The following is a 21,503-nucleotide window of genomic DNA, read 5'->3' as shown; positions in this document are numbered from 1 at the left end:
AAATAACTTACAGTATATTTAACAGTCCCTTTGGGTTTCTGAAAAGACATTCTTCTCCCATCTTTTTTGTCTAGGGTCTTCTTTTGGCCAGTATCTGGAAAAAAAGATGATGTAAAATTCTATTAAATTATTTTCCCTTTCAGAGTAATTTAAGGACAGCTAAATAGAGCTGAGGGAGCAGATATTTACAGATTCACCAGGAATACAGCTTGCCACCTAGGATTCTCTGCTCTAAAATACAACCAAATATCAAAATAAGTAAATGTACTTCCTTCCCTGCTAGGTTTACAAACTGACCAGTATGAAGCAATACATTTAATAACTGGAAGTCAATTCAAAACCTAAGGAAGGAAGGAGACAAGATGGCGGAGAAGTAGGTGGACAAGGGGCACATCTCTCTCCATGGATGTATCGGGAACACAGAAGATCAGATGTAAAAGATCATGTGGAGCACGAGCTGAGGCTGGCAGGAATCCCTGACCACCAGAAAGGAATATATAGAGCCACACAAAACTGAGTAGGATGAAGGAAGGAAGGAAAAAAGAAGAGCAGAGAGAGCAGAGTGAGCAGGGTCAGACATGCACCCAGCAGGTGGGGAAGCTGAAGCAGCGGTGAGATCCCCACATTTGGGGCAATCAGTTGGGACTGAGGGGAAGCATTCAAAACTGCTGGAGAGTGAAGCAGCTGATATGTGACAGTCTGAATAGAGTGAGACCCACACAGACAATCTGGGACGTGACCCTACATACCCCAGACAGGAACGCAAGTCCACTAGAATGTGTGATGGCTGGGAGCTGGAGTGTAGGGATTGGAGAGCAATCCCAGGGTGAGGACTGCTTTTCACTTCAGAGAGATGGCAGGAGGAGACAGGAGAGAAGATATGGCCACAGGGAATGCTTTTGAAGCAAAGCTTGGAAGCCATGGAGGCAGGGCACTACTGCTGAGTCACATGCAGGGTGTGGAGTCATCACTTAAAAACTTGGAACAAAACTACCATATAACCCAGAAATCCCACTAGTGGGCATATACCCTGAGAAAACCATGATTCTAAAAGACACATGCACCCCAGTGTTCACAGTAGCACTATTTACAATAGCCGGGACATGGAACCAGCCTAGATGTCCACTGACATATGAATGGATAAAGAAGTTTTGGTCCATATAAACAATGGACTATTGAACCTAGAACCTGTTGTACAGAGTGAAGTCAGAAAGAAAAAAACAAATATTGCAATATTAACACATATAAATGGAATTTAGAAAAACGTTACTGATGTAACATTTGCAGGGCAGCAAATTGTAGGGTAGGGCAGAGATAGACTCACTGAATGCATTACTGCAAATAAAGCTAGTGGAGGTGGTGGAATTCCAGCTCAGGTATTTAAAGTCCTAAAAGATGATGCTGTTGAAGTGCTGCACTCAATATACCAGCAAATGTGGAAACTCAGCAGTGGCCACGGGACTGGAAAAGGTCAGTTTTCATTCCAATCCCAGAGAAAGGCAACGCCAAAGAATGCTCAAACTACAGTACAATTGCACTCATTTCAAATGAGAGCAAGGTAATGCTCAAAATCCTTCAAGCTAGGCTACAACAGTATATGAAACAAGAACTTTCAGATGTACAAGCTGGATTTAGAAAAGGCAGAGTAACCAGAGATCAAATTGCCAACATCCGCTGAATCAGAGAAAAAGCAAAGGCATTCCAAAAAAAAAGATCCTCTCTGCTTCATTGACTATGCAAAAGCTGTTGACTGTGTGGATCACAACAAACTGTGAAAAACTCTTCAAGAGATGGGAATACCAGACCACCTGACCTGCCTCCTGAGAAACCTGTATTCAGGACAAGAAGCAACGGTTAGAAACAGACATGGAACAACAGACTGGTTCCAAATTGGGAAAGGAGTATGTCACGGCTATATATTGTCACCCTGCTTATTTAACTTATATGCAGAGTACACCATGCTAAATGCTGGGCTGGATGACTCACAAGCTGGAATCAATACTGCTGGGAGAAATATCTACAACCTCAGCTATGCAAATGATACCATTCTAAAGGCAGAAAGTGAAGAGGAACTAAAGATCCTCTTGATGAAGGTGAAACAGCAGAGTGAAAAGCTGGCTTAAAACTCAACATTCAAAAAACTAAGATCACGGCATCTGGTCCTGTCACTTCATAGCAAATAGATAAAGTGGAAGCAGTGACAGATTTTATTTTCTTGGGCTCCAAAATCACCGAGGATGGTGACTGCAGCCATGAAATTAAAAGACACTTATTCCTTAGAAGGAAAGCTATGACAAACCTAGACAGCATATTAAAAAGCAGAGAAACCAACTTTGCTGACAAAGGTCCATACAGTTAAAGCTATGGTTTTTCCAGTAGTCATGTATGGATGTGAGAATTGGACCATAAGGAAGGCTGAGTGTGGAAAAAATGGATGCTTTCAAACTGTGGTGCTGGAGAGGACTCATGAGAGTCCTTTGGACAGTAAGGAGATCAAACCAGTCAATCCTAAAGGAAATCAACCCTAAATATTCACTGGAAGGACTGGTGCTGAAGCTGAAGCTCCAATCTTTGGTCACTTGATGTGAAAAGCTGACAAACTGGAAAAGACTCTGATGCTGGGAAAGACTGATGGCAGCAGAAGGGAGTAACAGAGGATGAGATGGTTGGATGGCATCATTGATTCAATGGACATGAGTTTGAGCAAACTCTGGGAGATAGGGAAGGACAGGGAAGCCTGGTGTGCTGCAGTTTATGGAGTTGCAAAGAGTTGGGACGGGACTTAGCAATAGAACAACAATAAAGACTCAGACACAGAGAACAGACTTGTGACACAGTGGGGAAAGGAGAGGGTGGGATGAATTGAGAGAGTAGCAAAGAAAGTAGATTAATTGAGAGACTAAGATACATATTAGCACATGTAAACAGATAGCCACTGGCAATTTGCTGTATGATGCAGGGAGCTCAACTGTGTGCTCTCTGACAACCCAGAGGGGTAGGATGTGGTGGGAGGTGGGAGAAAGGTTTAAGAGGGAGGGAACATATGTATACCTATGGCTGATTCATGCTGATGTATGGCAGAAATCATCACAATATTGTAAAGCAATTATCCTCCAATTAAAAAAATAAATTGAAGAAACGCAACTGTCAGCTGAAAGGAAGTTATTAAAAAGCAAATTAAGGACTTAAAATTTATTAATTTATTAAAAGTAAATTAAGTTATTAAAAAGTAAATTAAATATCTTTCAACACATCTAGTCCTATTATAATAAAGTATATTTGAAGTTTATTATTATTAACCAAACCAAGTTTGAAGCATGTAACATTAATCTTCACAGAGGAAAACATCTCTAGTTCTAATACAATCATAGTTAAAGATAAAATCTTCACTATGGAGTTATATTAAAATACTGTATTCTTTATACATACCATGAAGTAGATTAAGATATGCTTTCATATATAAACATACTTTTTATGCACACCATTTCAGATAGAGTGCAAACTATTTGTCACTTGATTATCAAAATATTTCATTTGAACACATCATTACCACAAAGTTTATAGTATCTGTTTTAAATTCTGTATTAGTGTTAGCTTTCTCATCTGTACTTCATGTAACAAAGATTGCACAGAACTGATAAAATATCACTCCTATCTAAACAATTTTAAATAAAATCAATCTCTAAAAAACTAATAAACTCAAAACTGAATAAGATCATAAACATAACAAGATGTTATAGTTATGCTCAATTTTTACAAGATTAAAACAGTAATTCTCAAAGAAAAATTAGTTCTACCTAAGCCTAAGGAATTTACAAAATATCTTCCTTTGTTCTCCCTCCATCCAATCTTAATTGATATTTTGACTATTCTAGAGTTTGTTTATACGTATCTAATTAGCTCAGTTGGGTGAATGGTTCTAATGAAGCATTAACAATGATAAAAATAAAGTTCACATCTCAAAAAAACCCAATTTGCTCTACAGTACTTAAAAAGGCTGTCACCTTCCTGATCACCCAGGTTAAGGCAGATCTCTACTACTAGTCATATAGGGTCTTTGTTTCCTTCACAGTATCTGGCACAGTTTTAAGTTTCTTTTTAAATCTCTTCCACTAAACTGTAACCTATAAAACACCCTACTTAGTTCCACAATGACTCCTCAGTACCTAACAAAGAGACTAACACATAGCAAGCATCAAATGTGAATGAAATAATGTTTTGAAGCTACGGCTTAAACTGTATCTAGAACTGCCACAATTCTTACAGTCATTTTCTTTTTTAAAGAAAAGTGGACAAAGAAGAAAATTATATACTATTTGGCTGTAGAAAAAGAGATGTTTTCCTAAAGTTACGCTGGGAATGAAAAATGGTATAATTCTTAGGGAAAGACAGCATTTTTTCTTTTCACTATATTCCAATTTTCCTCCATTAAACAGCATATATTTAAGTTTGTTTTTTGTGATAAAACATTAAAGCTATTTTAAAATACATTAAAACATTAATTCCTTTCCTCTATCTCATTTTGCAATTTAAAAGCAGTGCAAAATATAAGTTCAGATTACTTTTAACTAATAATATATATCCTTTCATGATTTCAGGAGTAAATGATGGTCTGGACTTGCTTTGTATAGTTGTATTTTTTAATCTGTTAAAAGAGTTCATTAAAGGTCTAAAAGAAAGTGTTAGTCACTCAGTCATGTCCGATTCTTTGCGACTCAAGGGACTGTAGTCCATGAGGCTCCTCTCTCCATGGAATTATCCAGGCAAGAATACTAGAATGGGTTGCCATTCCCTTCTCCAGGGGATCTTCCTGACCCAGGGATCAAACCTGGGTCTCCTGCATTGCAGGCAGATTCTCTGTCTGAGCCACCAATTACAATTAAATTTGCAACTGCAATATCATTTTCAAAAGTTTACCATGGAGTGCAGTTCAGAGAAAGAAAACTAATATATCAGCTTTCTGCAGCTTAAAGTTTGAAACAAACTGAAAGCACTCACTTTAATAATTTAAAATTATAATAAAATATATTGCAATAAGTCATTATAAGTTCTAAAATTATTTTAATAACCAATATTAAAACATGTATTAATAAATATAAGTACCAGAGCACAATGAAATACACTAATCATTCTCTTCTATCAATACAGAAATATAATCACAATATTTGAGAACTGAAAGTGATCACACGGGTTACGTAGCCCCGTTTCCTATTTGTTAACTTTATACTACCCTTTTAAAGACAGTTGCCAGTATACATGAATCTGGATTGGGAGTATGGAAAAGAGAGGCCCCATTTAGCTTCCTCACAAAATTATTAGTATTACAGTTTAGAAATGCATAGATATTTATGATTTGAAAATGAAAATAATAGTGAACATATATCAAGTGCCTAGCATATGCCAGGGCTTCCAGATAGCTCAGTTGGTAAAGAATCCACCTACAATGCAAGAGACCCAGTTTGACTCCTGGGTTGGGAAGATCTGCTAGTGAAGGGATAGGCTACCCACTCCAGTATTCTAGCATGTGCCAGGTACTGCTCTAAGTACTCATTTCCTATCTTACCTATTCATCAACCTTATACAGAGGGTATCACTTTTACTCCCATTTTACAACTGAGAAAACCAAGGTACAATTTTGGTTATTACAACAGGATACTGTTCAGCAGTTCACTGCTAAACACTGTGTGCTGAAATGCAAATAACCGTCCCCCCACAAGAGAACAATCTGTCACAAAATGTCAACCCTGCACAAGGTGGGAAACCATGCAATATACCCTAATAGTAGCCATGAAATATAGAAGGTGCTCCATAAATATCAAATGAATATATAATACTTTCCCCTGAGGTACAATTATCTGGTATGGTGGAAAGAGCAAGGGCATTAGATTTTACTCTACATATCAGAAGCAGAAGCTTAATGTATGTAATCTAAAACAAGAAATTCCCATCTAGACTGTATTCTATAAGTTTTGATACACTGTATTTTAATAATTTCATCCAAAATATTTCATGACTTCTACCCTAATTTCTCCATTTGCTATTTTAAGAATATTGCTTAATTTGCTAATCTACGACAATTAAAAATTTTCATCTTTTGGTTAGTGATTTCTAACCATACTGTGATAAAAAAAAATACTCTTAAATAGTTAAAACCTGTAAAATTCATTAAAACTTGCTTTACAATCATGTATAAATTTAGCAAATGCTCCATATACATGTGCTTGAAAAGAATGTGTACTCTATACAGAAGGGCAGTGCTATATGTATGTGTGTGCGTGCATGTGTGGACATGCACGCACACACCCACACACAAACACCTATCTCCATATCCCTGAGATCAAATTTTCTGACTGGGTTCAAATCTTCTATATACATATTGGTTTGGTTCTGCACACTTTCTTCAAATTACTGCTAGAGGTTGTTAAAATCTCTCACTATGATTGTGGGTTATTCAGTTCCTCAAACGTTTCTTTACTTTGCTTTCTATATTTTGAGACCATGATATTAGGTTCACACAAAATAAAAACTGTTATATCTTTCTGGTTATGTTGAACCTTTTCTTAGAATATTTTTAGACTTAAAGTTTGATATACTTTTAAACAATTATTTTTATTTTTTTGGCTGCTCCATGTGGCATGTGGGATCTTAGTATCCCAACCAAGGATCAAACCCATACCCCCTGCAGTGGAAGCCAGGAGTCTTAACCACAAGGGCCAGTAGGGAAGTCCCAATTGAGCAACAAAGATTGACCTAGAGATTATACTAAGTGATGGCATTCATATAGAAAAAGACAAATGTCATATCACTCATATGTGGAAGGAACCTAGTTTTTTTAAAATGATACAAATGAACTTATTTATAAAACAGAAACAGACTTACAGATATTGAAAACACACTTATGGTTACCAAAGGGGAAAGGGTGGCAAGTGAGAAATAAATCAGGACTTGGGTTGAATAACTATATATAACATGGCATCCGGTCCCATCACTTCATGGCAAATAGATGGGGAAACAATGGAAACAGTGAGAGACTTTATTTTGGGGGGGCTCCAAAATCACTGCAGATGGTGACTGCAGCCGTGAAATTAAAAGACGCTTGCTCCTTGGAAGAAAAGCTATGACCTACCTAGACAGCATATTAAAACGCAGAGGCGTTACTTTACCAACAAAGGTCCGTCTAGTCAAAGCTATGGTTTTTCCAGGAGTCATGTACAGATGTGAGAGCTGGACCATAAAGAAAGCTGAGCGCCGAAGAATTGAAACTTTTGAACTGTGGTGTTGGAAAAGACTTTTGAGAGTCCCTTGGACTGCAAGGAGATCCAGCCAGTCAATCCTAAAGGAAATCAGTCCTAAATTTTCATTGGAAGGACTGATGCTGAAGGTGAAGCTCCAATACTTTGGCCTCCTGATGAGAAGAACTGATTCACTGGAAAGATCCTGATGGTGGGAAAGATTGAAGGCAGGAGGAGAGATGAGATGGTTGGATGGCATCACTGACTTGATGGACATGAGTTTGAGTAGGCTCTGGGAGTTGGTGATGGACAGGGAAGCCTGGTGTGCTGCAGTCCATGGGATCGTGAAGAGTCAGACATGACTGAGCTACTAAACTGAACTGATATATAACACTGGGGAAGAAAATGGCAACCCACTCTAGTATTCTTGCCCGGAGAATCCCATGGACAGAGGAGCCTGCTAGGCTGCAGTCCATGGGGTCACAGAGAGTCAGAAAGGACTGAGTAACTAACACACACACATTAAACAATTATGTTAGTGGTCATACCATAAATTATAGCCTAAATTGTTAATTTTCAGTCTAATATTTACTAGTACTTTTATCTTCCTTCTGGTCAATGTAAGGATGTTAAAAACTGTGTGATCCTACCAAGACTTATATGCAATATTTATTGCATATTTCAATTATATATATATATTCAAAAACACTCTTAAGACATTATTTTTCTAGACAGTCAACATTCATTTGGTTCTTCCCTCATATTTACCATTTTTATTGCAACTCTGGGTAATTTTGCAGGGGATGGATTCTTAGTTGGTACGTGTTCTCCTCTGTTGTTTAGTTTCCACTGTTTCTGTTGAGAAATAACTGTCAATCTTATTCTTACAGCACTGACTACTTGTTCTAAATGCTTTTAAAATTCTTCATCTTTGGTGAGATTTGTACTGATTCCACTTGGGGCTTTGGAGAAGGAAATGGCAACCCACTCCAGTATTCCTGCCTGAAGAATCCCATGGACAGAGAAACCTGGTAGGCTATATAGCTAGATACGACTGAAGTGACTTAGCATGCACACACTTGGGGTTTGTAGCGATGCTTGAATCTGTGAATTTCATCATTCTTGGCATTTTCAGTCATTCTTCTCTTAAATAATACTTCTGCCTTCATTCTCTCTCTCCTTTCCTTTGGGGACTCAAATATACACATATTAGAACTTCTAATTATATCTTGTATTAAACTTATTCCCGCCTTTATTTTCCAGCTCCCCCCCCCCCACTTTATTCTGGATATTTTCCTCTGATCTATTTTTCAATTCACTAATTCTTTCTTCTGTGGTGGCCGATTTGCTATTAAATTCATCCACAAAGGTCCTAATTAGAAAATTATTTTCAATTCTGGAATATCCATTTTTCTTTTTTATAGTTTGAATCTCTACAAAACTCTCAATCAGCTCAAAATTCTCAACACAGCTATTTTAAATCTGATAACTGCAAGATACAGGGTTCCCGTGGGTCTATTTCTATTCTTTTATTGTTTCTGATATCTTACCAGGTGCCTAATTATATTTTCTGTACTGTAAATTAAATATGAAAAATTGTCTATAGACAGAATTTGACACACAGAAAGCTGAAATTCTCTAGACAGGATTAATACTTGCTTCTGCCAAACACTTGAGGACACTAGCAATACCAAATCTTATTAATGCAGTTATAGGAATGATGATTTAAAGCCAATTTACCATCCTATGAGTTTTCCTCTATTCCTACAGCATTTTGGGGGTCCTAAGTGAGAGTAGTTCATTCCTCTACTGTGGTAGGTCTTGTACTGTGTCCCTGTTCCCTCATACTAACAGACTGCCAACAGCAACTTTTAATCTCTGAGCTGCTGCTTCTGGAATCAATACTTCCCCTGGGGAAAAAAGCAATCCCAAACTGGAGCTGCTCTTCCTTCAGCCTCTGTCCTCACTCAGATCCTAATCTAGTTCTATCAATCAGTTTTCTGATAGCCTCAATAAAATTTGTTTTGGCCCAGCTATTCATGCACTGGAGAAGGAAATGGCAACCCACTCCAGTGTTTTTGCCTGGAGAATCCCAGGGACCGGGGAGCCTGGTGGGAGGCCATCTATGGGATCGCACAGAGTCGGACACGACGGAAGCGACTTAGCAGCAGCAGCAGCACAGAACTGGTGGAGAAGGAAATGGCAACCCACTCCAGTATTCTTGCCTAGAGAATCCCAGGGACAGAGGAGCCTGGTGGGCTGCCGTCTATGGGGTCACACAGAGTGGGACACAACTGAAGTGACTTAGCATGCATGCACTTATTTATTTATAATAGAAATATAGGTGATTTACAATGTTGTGTTAGTTTCTCATATATAGCAAAGTGATTCAGTTATACATAGATCAGATCAGATCAGATCAGTCGCTCAGTTGTGTCCGACTCTTTGCGACCCCATGAATCGCAGCACGCCAGGAGTTCACTCAGACTCACATCCATCGAGTCAGTGATGCCATCCAGCCATCTCATCCTCTGTCGTCCCCTTCTCCTCCTGCCTCCAATCCCTACCAGCATCAGAGTCTTTTCCAATGAGTCAACTCTTCGCATGAGGTGGCCAAAGTACTGGAGTTTCAGCTTTAGCATCATTCCTTCCAAAGAAATCCCAGGGCTGATCTCCTTCAGAATGGACTGGTTGGATCTCCTTGCAGTCCAAGGGACTCTCAAGAGTCTTCTCCAACACCACAGTTCAAAAGCATCAATTCTTCGGCGCTCAGCCTTCTTCACAGTCCAACTCTCACATCCATACATGACCACAGGAAAAACCATAGCCTTACATATTGTTTTCCATTATGGTTTATTAGAGAATATTGAATATGGTTCCCTGGGCTATACAGTAGGACCCTGTTGTTTATCTATTTTATATATCATAGTTTCCATCTGCTAATCCCAAACTCATAATTTGTCCCTTCCCACACCCTTTTCCCTTTGGTAACCATAAGTTTTCTATGTCTGTGAATCTGTTTCTGTCTCGTAAATTAGTTCAGTTGTATTATATTTTAGATTCCACATTTAAGTGATACCATACGGTATTTGGCTTTCTCTGACTTACTACACTTGGTATGATAATCTCTAGGTCCATCCATGTGGCTGCAAATGGCATTATTTAATTCTCTTCCATGACTGAGTAGTATTCCACAATATATAACTATTGTAAACAGTGCTGCAATGAACAATGGGGTGCATGTATCCTTTTGAACCATGTTTTTCTCTGGATATATTACCAGGAGTGGGACTGCTGAATAATAAAGTAACTCTATTTTTAGTTTTCTAAGGAATCTCCATACTGTTTTCCATAATAGCTGTAACAATTTACATTTCCACCAATAGTGTAGGAGTTCCCTTTTCTCCACAAACTCTCCAGGATTTATTAATTGCAGGCTTTTCAATGATTGGTCCAGTTTTTTAAATTGTTCTTAGCAGGACAGTCTGAATTATCTAGCTTGCTATTATTACCAGACTGAGAAGTCCAAAGAGATTTTTAAGCAGAGAATTGACAAAGCAGTATCAGACCTTTAAATTAAAAATCATTTTGGTAATAGAATGGGAAAGGCAAACTAGAATAAAGCAAGCCTGAAAAACCAATGATGAATCCTGTATGAAGTCTCATTTTAATATACTAAAAGACTCCTAATATAACTGAATATTGTAATTTTGGCTGTAGTTACTGATAAAAAGTTTGATGATTTAAAAATATTGAGCTGGGAGTCAATTATTTTCATACGATAAAACAGATTTTAAACTCTGAAAATATCTTCAAAACTAAGAAAGTTACACTGAGAACTGCTTTTCTAATTAACTGATTCCATCTATAGTGCAGTAGTATAGGAAACTATGCCTATGTTTTCAACCTTTCACTTGCTAATGACTCCTTATCCATAGTCAAAACAGAAAAAAAATTTTTTTTAATCCCTCAGTTTTTCTTCAACTTTGTACCCATCCTGCTCTAGATATCAGCCTTTCTGCTTCTTTTCATAGTTGAACTTTTAGAAATGAGTCTAGTCTCACTGTCCTTACTCTATCAAGAGATTCCACAACGTACTGCAATAGCTTCTGTCTTCCCAGTTCCCTAAACCTGTAAAGGAGACCAAACTAAGGGGAAAATCAGATGAGCTTTTTCCATTTTATTTTATTTGCTCTTTGTGAAGCACCAAACTAAGGCCTTAATGCTCACCTTTCCTTTTTATTTGGTAACATCTCAAGTCCCTTGGTCTCTAAAACATTTGCTGTTCCCCTTTAATGCTCCTTTCCTCTACCTAATCAAGGAATTTTTGTGTGTGGCCCACTTCTTCTTTTTTTTTTTTTTTCACGTTTCAATGCCATTCTCCCAAATCTCCCCACCCTCTCCCTCTCCCACAGAGTCCATAAGACTGATCTATACATCAGTGTCTCTTTTGCTGTCTCGTACACAGGGTTATTGTTACCATCTTTCTAAATTCCATATATATGCATTAGTATACTGTATTGGTGTTTTTCTTTCTGGCTTACTTCACTCTGTATAATAGGTTCTAGTTTCATCCATCTCATTAGAACTGATTCAAATGTATTCTTTTTAATGGCTGAGTAATACTCCATTGTGTATGTACCACAGCTTTCTTATCCACTCATCTGCTGATGGACATCTAGGTTGCTTCCATGTCTTGGCTATTATAAACAGTGCTGCGATGAACATGGGGTACACATGTCTCTTTCCCTTCTGGTTTCCTCAGTGTGAATGCCCAGCAGTGGGATTGCTGGATCATAAGGCAGTTCTATTTCCAGTTTTTTAAGGAATCTCCACACTGTTCTCTTTGGTGGCTGTACTAGTTTGCATTCCCACCAACAGTGTAAGAAGAGTTCCCTTTTCTCCACACCCTCTCCAGCATTTATTGCTTGTAGACTTTTGGATTGCAGCCATTCTGACTGGCGTGAAATGGTACCTCATAGTGGTTTTGATTTGCATTTCTCTGATAATGAGTGATGTTGAGCATCTTTTCATGTGTTTGTTAGCCATCTGTATGTCTTCTTTGGAGAAATGTCTATTTAGTTCTTTGGCCCATTTTTTGATTGGGTCATTTATTTTTCTGGAGTTGAGCTGTAGGAGTTGTTTGTATATTTTTGAGATTAGTTGTTTGTCAGTTGCTTCATTTGCTATTATTTTCTCCCATTCTTTTTTTTAATTTATTTTAATTTATTTTTTTTTAAATTTTCTCCCATTCTGAAGGCTGCCTTTTCACCTTGCTAATAGTTTCCTTTGTTGTGCAGAAGCTTTTAAGTTTAATTAGGTCCCATTTGTTTATTTTTGCTTTTATTTCCAATATTCTGGGAGTGGGTCATAGAGGATCCTGCTGTGATGTATGTCGGAGAGTGTTTTGCCTATGTTCTCCTCTAGGAGTTTTATAGTTTCTGGTCTTACGTTGAGATCTTTAATCCATTTTGAGTTTATTTTTGTGTATGGTGTTAGAAAGTGGTCTAGTTTCATTCTTTTACAAGTGGTTGACCAGTTTTCCCAGCACCACTTGTTAAAGAGATTGTCTTTAATCCACTGTATATTCTTGCCTCCTTTGTCAAAGATAAGGTGTCCATATGTGCGTGGATTTAAAATTTCATGATATAGAATGCTACTGTTGTTATTTAGTTGTGTCTGATTCTTTTGTGACCCCATGGATTGGAGCCCACAAGGCTCCTCTGTTCATGGGACTTCTCAGGCAAGAATACTGGAGCGGGTTGCCATTTCCTTCTCTAGGGATAGTCCCAACCCAGGAATTGAACCCCCATCTCCTGCACTGCAGGTGGATTCTTTACTGCTGAGCCACTGGGGAACTTCCATATAGAGTGCTAACACAGCCTTGCTACTTAAAATTATGTTCTAAGGATCAGCAGCACTGGCATCACCTGGGAGCTTACTGTGAACAGAGAATCTCAGATTTCACTCCAGAACTACTGATTCCCATTGGCATGCACAATAAATTTGAGAAGCACTGTTAATAGAGATTTTGAAAGGATTAAGCTTGCAGACTGAGTAACTGACAGAAGAAATAGGCTTCTTTACAACTTCCCACTCATGACAGTAACACTAGCATCTTCAAACGTCTGTCAAACTAATTGTTTAATAGTCACTGTGATAGATTACTACTGTTACTAAATATCTTGTATCTCCCTGGGGAGGAAAAGAAAATACACTGTACCATCCCACTGATGTCAGACATGAATAGAAACCATAAGTCTTTTGGCAGAAGTGTTAAGATCCAACATTATACTTCTTAGCTCTTTTTTCCTTCTATCTTAAGACCAGGGCTATTTCATATAGTGGCTACTCCCTAAAAGGCTATTACACATACACATACCTGTGCACACACATCTAGTCATTCCTGTTTCTGCTCCTGGTTAAATTATAGTGCTTGGAAAAGAAAATTTCTTCAAGAATTCATACATAAGAAGCAAATCACTGACTAGCGGAAAAAGAAAACAGTCTAGCTTGCTTAAGACCCAAGAATGAGATTATACCAAGGGTATCAAAATAAAAACTCTAGGAATGATAAAAGGATCTAACAGGGAGTACTGAACAATTATATAGGGGGGAAAATTGCAAACGTAATGTAATAAATACCAGGAAGTGGAGAGAAGAAATACAGGAGATGAAACATTCAAATCACCTAAGAGTTAAACAAACCCCACCTAAAACTGAAACGAGAATGTAATAATACCAACCTCTTAATATTTTTGCAAATTCTTCTTAACTTTAGACACACTAGGAAATACTTGCTTAAGGCAAACAAATATTATCTTTTAGTCACTCTTACTTTCTAATCATCCACTCATCATTTTATACATAAATATACATAAAACTGGAGAAGGAAATAGCAACCCACTCCAGTATTCTTGCCTAGAGAATTCCATGGACAGAGGAGCCCGATAGGCTACAATCCATGGGGTCGCAAAGAGTCGGACATGACTGAGCAACTAACACACACACATACATAAAATAGATCTGAACAATAACATCTACCCTAAAATTAGTAATATCACTAGATATTGGATTAGAGGTAGCTTTTAAACTTTAATTTTTGTTATGTATGACTTCATAGTTAGCATGCATTAGTTTTACCAAAGTTTAGAATCTAGTACCCACCTCTCAGTTAAGACAAACCATCAGATAACTGCATATATAAATTAATCATTTTGGCCCTATATGGAATTGTTTTTTACAGCCTTGCATTTTGTTGTTATACCATTGAACTACATTAAGTAATGGTGTTAAAAAAACAGCTTTTTGAAATCAGAATCTGTATTTACTATAAAGATGATAAGGATATTTTTTGCTATGTTAAGAGTTGCATGAGGATTTTTTTCTCTTTATTCTATCAGGAAAAGTCATGTTTCTTTTACCTAAGCAATAGTTTTATCTTTACCTTAGTGACATTGTGATTTATCCCTGATCACATTTCCCTTTTTTCACTGATTGCTAGAAATCAAAGGCAAATTTTGGGCCTTTCCCTAATACATTACTCTGACCTTAAAATATGCCCCTTTTTGTATGAACATTCATTCATTCAACAAAATGTATTGAGTCTCAATATAAGTTTGCTGGTGGCCATTGGGACTTTTATACACAGAAGACTATTTGCAATTACTTTACTTTTTAATTAATCTTTGATTTACTGAAGTGCAAATATAAAAATCCAGTTTTCCCTTAAGTCTTCAACTATGTCAGTGTATTATACTTACAAAACTAGTAAATTTTAACACTTTCTAAGATCTTTCAATAGTTAACTCAGAAAACAAACTAGATATCCTTAAATAATCCCATTTATAAACTAGAGTAATTACATTCTCTCATCTATACTAAAAGGCACTTATAAATCTACTATATTTTATTGTAAACACTTTAATTGCCTCTATAACAAGAAAATCTTTCTAAACTCTTTAGTAAATACATTACAATAAAGTTTTAAATATAATGAAAAGTTCTCTTTGGTATTCATTTTCAATTAAATTCTTAGACTAATTTACATGCACTCTAATAGGCCTAATTCTCTGAAATATAACAAATATTTTAAAGACCAAATACACTAATTATTCCTAATCTTAATACAAAATACTAGGTATTTAACAAATTTCATCATTTCTATATTTACTTCTGACCTTAACATGAACAAATCTTAATGTACCCACTAAAAAAAGCAGTGATTCTCAAAGTGTGGTCCCCAAATGAGCAGCATCAGCATTAGATGAGTTGTTGCTGGAAATGCAAACTATGGGGTCTAGCTCAGAAGTATTGAATTAGAAACTCTAGAGGAGGGGTCTAACATTTTCAACAAGCCTTTGGGTGATGCTGAGGCACACTAAAGTTTGAGACTTACTGCTTTATTGTAGCCTGAAATACTCAAGAGGCAGTTCTGTCCAAAAACACAGATAAGTCTTGAGTTCAGCCATCCTGTGAGATGAGCAGCAATTCTAAAATGGGCAAATCTACTCGTGAGAACCAATGGAATCAGGGAACACTGTTATGACTTCAAACTTCGTCAAAGTTACTATCAGAGCAGACTGAGGCTGTTTATCTAGAAAAGATTCTTTCCCCACCTCCCACCTTAGGAAATGAGACTAAGACTGCAGACATCTAGGATTATCTTCTTCCGTGACTGACCAGTACTCTTAATTAACAGTTACCCTAACAACTGGGCTTCCTTGGTGGTTCAGATGGTAAAGTGCCTGTCTGCAATGCAGGAGACCTGGGTTCGATACCTGGGTTGGGAAGAACCCCTGGAGAAGGAAATGGCAGCCCACTCCAGCAGTCTTGCCTGGAAAATCCCATGGACGGAGGAGCCTGGTAGGCTACAGTCCATGGGGTACCAAAGAGTCGGGTACGACTGAGTGACTCCACTTTCTAACAATTGGTACTACAAATCCTTTACAGGCACTTGGTTTTTCCTGGGTTCAAGTTAAACTATTATCTAACTCTTTCAGACAATCTGCATCTCAATTTCCAACCCGAAATGTATCAAAGTTTTCTTACACCTTCCTTGGAGTTTGTATTTTCAGCTCAGTCATTTAATATTTTTCTGACTCTAAAGAAATTTCAATGACAATCCATCTTATCCTTTACCTAAATTGTTTTAACTTTAACATCAAACAAAACAATCTTGCATTCTTCTCATGCTTTTTTCTTGTCTGACATAACTCTTAGAAATAGGAAGATAACACTCAAATGGATTTTGTCTCTCTCATTTCTCTGCCTAGCCAAGTTTCTTAATCAGGAAAATGGGTTAATAATAGTACTTACCTCACCAAGTTGTTATTAGGATTAAACAAAAATATTTGGTAGTAGCTGCCCCATATAAAGAGAAGGCAATGGCACCCCACTCCAGTGTTCTTGCCTGGAGAATCCCAGGGACGGGGGAGCCTGGCGGACTGCTGTCTCTGGAGTCGCACAGAGTCAGACACGACTGAAGTGACTTAGCAGCAGCAGCAGCCCCATATAAAGTGTTCTTAGCTGCTCTAATTGTCATTTTCCCAAAAGATATTGTTTTATTAATAAATGATAAAAGTAAATGAAAAGAAACTTTAAATAGGAGTTCAGATATACATATTTAAAGTATACTGTCACCAAGTGGGAAAATAGAGTTGCCATAACAGGGAAGTTTATGATAAAAACTATATTACAATTAAGTTGGAACTCTAATATTTATATTTAGAGCCCCACTGTTCATGGGGTTCTCAAGACAAGAATGCTAAAATGGTTTGTCATTCCCTTCTCCAGTGCATCATGTTTTGTCAGAACTCTTCACCACGACCTGTCTGTCTTGGGCGGCCCTACACAGCATGGCTCATATTTCACTGAGTTACACAAGGCTGTGATCCATGTGATTGTTTCGGTTAGTTTTCTGTGACTGTGGTTTTCTTTCTATCTGCCCTCTGATGGATAAGGATAAGAAGCTTGTGTGAGCTTCCTGATGGGAGGCACTGGCTGTGGGGAAAACTGGGTCTTGCTCTGGTGGGCAGGGCCATGGTCATTAAACATTTAATTTTCTGTTGATGTGTGGGGCTGTGCCCCTCCCAGCAGTTTGGCCTGAGGTGACCCAATCTTAGAGTTTGCAAACTCTATGGTAGGCTATAGGCTCTATAGCAGGGGTAATGGTGACCTCCTCCAAGAGGACCTATGCCAGCACACCATGCCTCCCAGGATTGCTGCTGTCAGTGCCCCTGACCCCAAGGCAGGCCACTGTCAACCCACACCTCAGCCATACTCCCAAACAGTCACAGACAAGTCTGGCTCAGTCTCTTGTGGGGTCACTGTTTTTTTTCTCCTGAGTTCTGGTGCACATAAGGTTTTGTTTGTGCCCTCCAAAAGTCTCTGTTTCCCCAATCCTGTGAAAGTTCTATAATCAAATTCCACAGACCTTCCAAACCAGATTCCCTGAATATTCACTGGAAACATTGATGCTGAAGCTGAAGCTCCAATACTTTGGCCACCTAATGCAAAGAGGCAACTCACTGGAAAAGACTGATGCTGGGAAAGACTGAGGGCAGAAGAAGCGGGTGACAGAGGATGAGATGGTTAGATAGCATCACCAACTCAATGGACGTGAGTGTGAGCCAACTCCAGGAGATAGACAGTAAAGGACAGGGAAGCCTGGCGTGCTGCAGTCTGCAGGGTCACAGAGTTGGAGACAACTGAGCACCTGAACAACAACAACTAAATACTAAAAAAATATTTTTTTACGTACTTATAACTACATGATCTAGTAAACTGACTATAGTGATGCCTCCAAACATGAGCTATGCGCAAGGCCTAAAAATTTTTTTAAATCATAAAATAATTTACTCTTTGCTTGCATGCATGCTAAGTCACTTCAGCAGTGTTCGACTCTTTGCAATCCTATAGCCTGCAGCTTGCCAGGCTCCTTTGTCCATGGGGATTCTCCAGGCAAGAATACTGGAGTGGGTTGCCATGCCCTATTCCAGGAGATCTTCCCGATGCAGGGATCAAACCCATGTGTTTCCTGCAGCTCCTGCACTGCAGGCAGATTTTTTACCACTAAGCCACCAGGAAAGTCCAATTTACTCTTATAGCAGGAACAAAAATGGGGTCATATGGTGTTTTCTTTGTAATTATTATTAACTAGAGCAATGGTGTGATAAGCTCCTTAACGTGTCTAAGTCCCAATTATGGTTTTCCATAGAGGGGACTATAATGTTGGAGTCAGCAAACACTATAAACTGTAAGACCAAAAGCAGACACCTTGGAGAGGAGAGAGACATTAATAACAGTTAACAGTCAGTAAGTGGTCTGTTTTTACACAAAGAGTAAAATCAGAAACAGATGACCCAAGTTCTATTAGGCCCATCCTTCAACGGTAAAACTATTTTACCATCATCATTACTGAGCATGAAATGGTGACGGATAAGGTCACTAACAACAAATGGAGTCCTGGAATACAGCCAATCTCCAAGTGTGGAAGTGTCTGCACAAGATATACTGCTACAACACACAGGATACTTTAAACTGAAGGAAGAGTAATGAACAACAGAGAACTTAAGCAGCTGTTAAAAAAGTCTAAAATAATGGTAGTCACAAGCAAAAAGAGTAGAGGAAATCCTTGAAACAGACTAACAGATACTCATTCCAAAGGACACAAATGCAAGGAAAACCCTACAGTCAAAGCCAAAAAAATAGAGCTCTTATTTTAAGCAAAGGTTGGACTAAAAATTAATGAAGAACCATTTACTTTTTACCTGCATATGTACATGTTGCCTCTCAAAGGAATTAATTTAGAAAGCTGTACTTATTCAAGAACCAGAGGGGGTGATCAAATTATTGCTGAACATTCATTTCTTGAACTATCTTCAGAACTCTGTAGGCATAACTGTATAGACTTACAATATTTTTAACCCCAAATGCTACTTTGTAGCTTTACTTCCCAACATGTTCACTAATCCTGTTCCAAATGAAAAAAAGAACACCAGAGTTGAGAACCTTTTAGCCCATCTAATCAACCTCATTTACAAATAAGAAAATATAGGCCCAAAGAGCAAGTAATTTTCACAAATTCTTTCAGCAAGTTAATGGTAGGAAGTACCTACCCACCTGATGGTAGCTAGAACTGTGACATCACAAGGGTTCTATAACTTGTATCAGAGACTTGGGGGCACAATGAATATTAAAGACTGGGTCTTGAGTACACAAGCCAGCTTCCCCAGGAGAGGACTTTGTATAATACTTTGAAGCTGCAACTCTGAAAGAATGTCTGCTATATTAATAGCAGTGTGCTCAATAAATGTTTCTTCATCAATGAATCAGATGTGTATGTTTGGCCTTACTTATTAAAATATTCACCATATCCTTTCCTGGTTAAAAGTTGCCCCACATATTCTTCACCTGCCTAGAGGCTGGTCACATTTCAACTGTTTTCAGTAAGTCAACTGAGATCTTACACACACAAACAAACCTCTTATTCAAACACTAAAGTTCTAGTCCTCATCCCTGGTCCACCTTTAAGAGGATTTTGCACCTGATTAATGTTCTTCAAAACAGAAACGAAGTGCATACCCTTTCGTCTTTCTAATTTCATAAACAGGAGTTGTGAAGAAAAGATTTTATGTAAAGTGAAGAAAAGTTAACAAAAGGGACCATGCTAAAAATTACATTTTAATATTCAAGTTTATTCAAAGCTTAAACTACACACTTAAACACAGAGATCAACAGATGTCCTCACTGGTTCACTGCTTTAAAATAAATCGTAGGATGTGGGGTTGTGGATAGATTTTATATTCTCTGTACTTTTCTCTAATTCCTAAACACTCTAATGCTCATATAATTTACTCTCATAATACCAAAATGCGTATCAGAACAGGTAACAAGAATCAAATATGACCATGAGAAGTCTGAGGAAGCCAACGACATTGGAGAAGTTACCGTATGCAAGACGCCAATACCGCTTTAGCAAGGGCTTTAAAAAATTTCGTAGGGTATCAGTACCGTGTCATTACGATTGATTTTTTTTAAAGAATAGTATAACTCCACTATGACGAAAGAAAACACAACAGGCGGTAGAAATGACAACTGAGAAGTTTGTTACGTTCTGCCCCCTCAAGACAACACGCCTTTCAAAATACACGATACAAAAATCCGGGTTCCTGTGTACGTTACGCATTTTCTTTTTTAAAGTCGTAGTAAGTAAGCGTTGATGTGAATTCTCACATGTCAAATAAAAACAATGACCCAGCCCAAACCCAAGCCAGACAAGGCATTCTTAACGATCCACTGAGAGGAAAAACACGAGGGTCATAATTGATTCAATATTCACCTCCCAGTGGGAGGGAAAAACTTCAGAGCTCCTACCCTTCAAACAGTTGGCACAGTAAAGAAAGTCGAGTCCCAGCGCAGAGAAGCAGGAAGAGCAGGGCAGGAAGAGACGCGACGCAGCCCCGAGGAGGTTTTCCGCCCCCAGCGCTGAGCTAGCGCTCGGCCTCCTCGCCCCCCGCCCCGGCCCCGGCACACCTGCCAACGCTGGCCCGGCGCGCGCCCCCTCGCGCGGCGCCCACCCCGCCGCCGTCCCCCCCGCTACCCCCCGCCCCCGTCCTCAGCCCGGGTCGGCCGCGCGGGACGCGAAGGAAGGCTGGGCTCACCGGGTCCCTCCGGGCTGGACGGCGCCGGGGGCCGGTGGGGCGGGGACCCGCACCCGGGGTCCCCCTGGTCGGGCTCCCTCAGGTAATCCTCGAAGCGCACCTGACGGGCTTCGCCGCCACCCCCGAAGCCCCACAGGCGGTTGGCTGTGCCCCGCAGAAGGCGCCCGCTCTTCCCTGTGAACGTGGTCAGGTAGTCCATCCTGCCACGGGGGGCAGGAACCCAGGAAGAGGCCGACAGTTTCTGCTGCGACGGCCGCCGCTCGGTGCGCGCCCGCCCGCGCGTCCCACCCGACAGCGGGGGCGGCGGCGGCTCCTCACGCCTCCCGGGAGGCGGGGAGGGGGAGGGGACGGCCGCCGCTCGGCCCGGGGGCGACCATCACGGAACCCTACAGCGGGGGAGTAGGAGCGGGACGAAAGTTTTTGAAAAGTTTGTGCCGTTGCTTCTTAACACCGATTCTGGGCCAAACTTAGCTTAGAAAGTAGACACATACTTCCTGGAACAGAGGCCGCGGCGAAAAGCAGCGGCCTTTTAGCAAGCCGAGCGGGGCCTGACCGCTTCCCCCCACCCCCCCGTGCCTGGCCCCAATGGAGCCGGCCCGCCCCTCCC

The 21,503-nt window shown here is 39.4% G+C and overlaps 1 protein-coding gene across 11 annotated transcripts in view; it reads right to left on the bottom strand.

Annotated features, from left to right (window-relative positions):
* The window catches only part of OXR1 (oxidation resistance 1), a 543,094-nt gene that overhangs the window by 77,409 nt on the left and 444,182 nt on the right, over nt 1-21,503 (bottom strand). For 8 of the 11 annotated variants that reach the window (XM_086336281.1, XM_086336276.1, XM_086336273.1 and 5 more), the window contains one exon: nt 12-94. In XM_086336281.1, coding sequence (XP_086192407.1) covers nt 12-94 — 83 coding nt within the window. Of the gene's footprint in view, nt 1-11; nt 95-20,896; nt 21,199-21,503 lie in introns of those variants that run through there. The other 3 variants (XM_086336279.1, XM_086336282.1, XM_086336283.1) reach the window with 2 other exon arrangements.

Source organism: Bos grunniens, chromosome 14 (genome assembly GCF_055505025.1).
Source record: "Bos grunniens cultivar Pamir isolate PY7600 chromosome 14, Bosgru_T2T1.0, whole genome shotgun sequence".
NCBI classification, from domain to species: domain Eukaryota; kingdom Metazoa; phylum Chordata; class Mammalia; order Artiodactyla; family Bovidae; genus Bos; species Bos grunniens.
The sequence above is the reverse complement of the archived record's forward strand: the minus strand, read 5'-3'. Positions and strand labels throughout refer to the sequence as shown.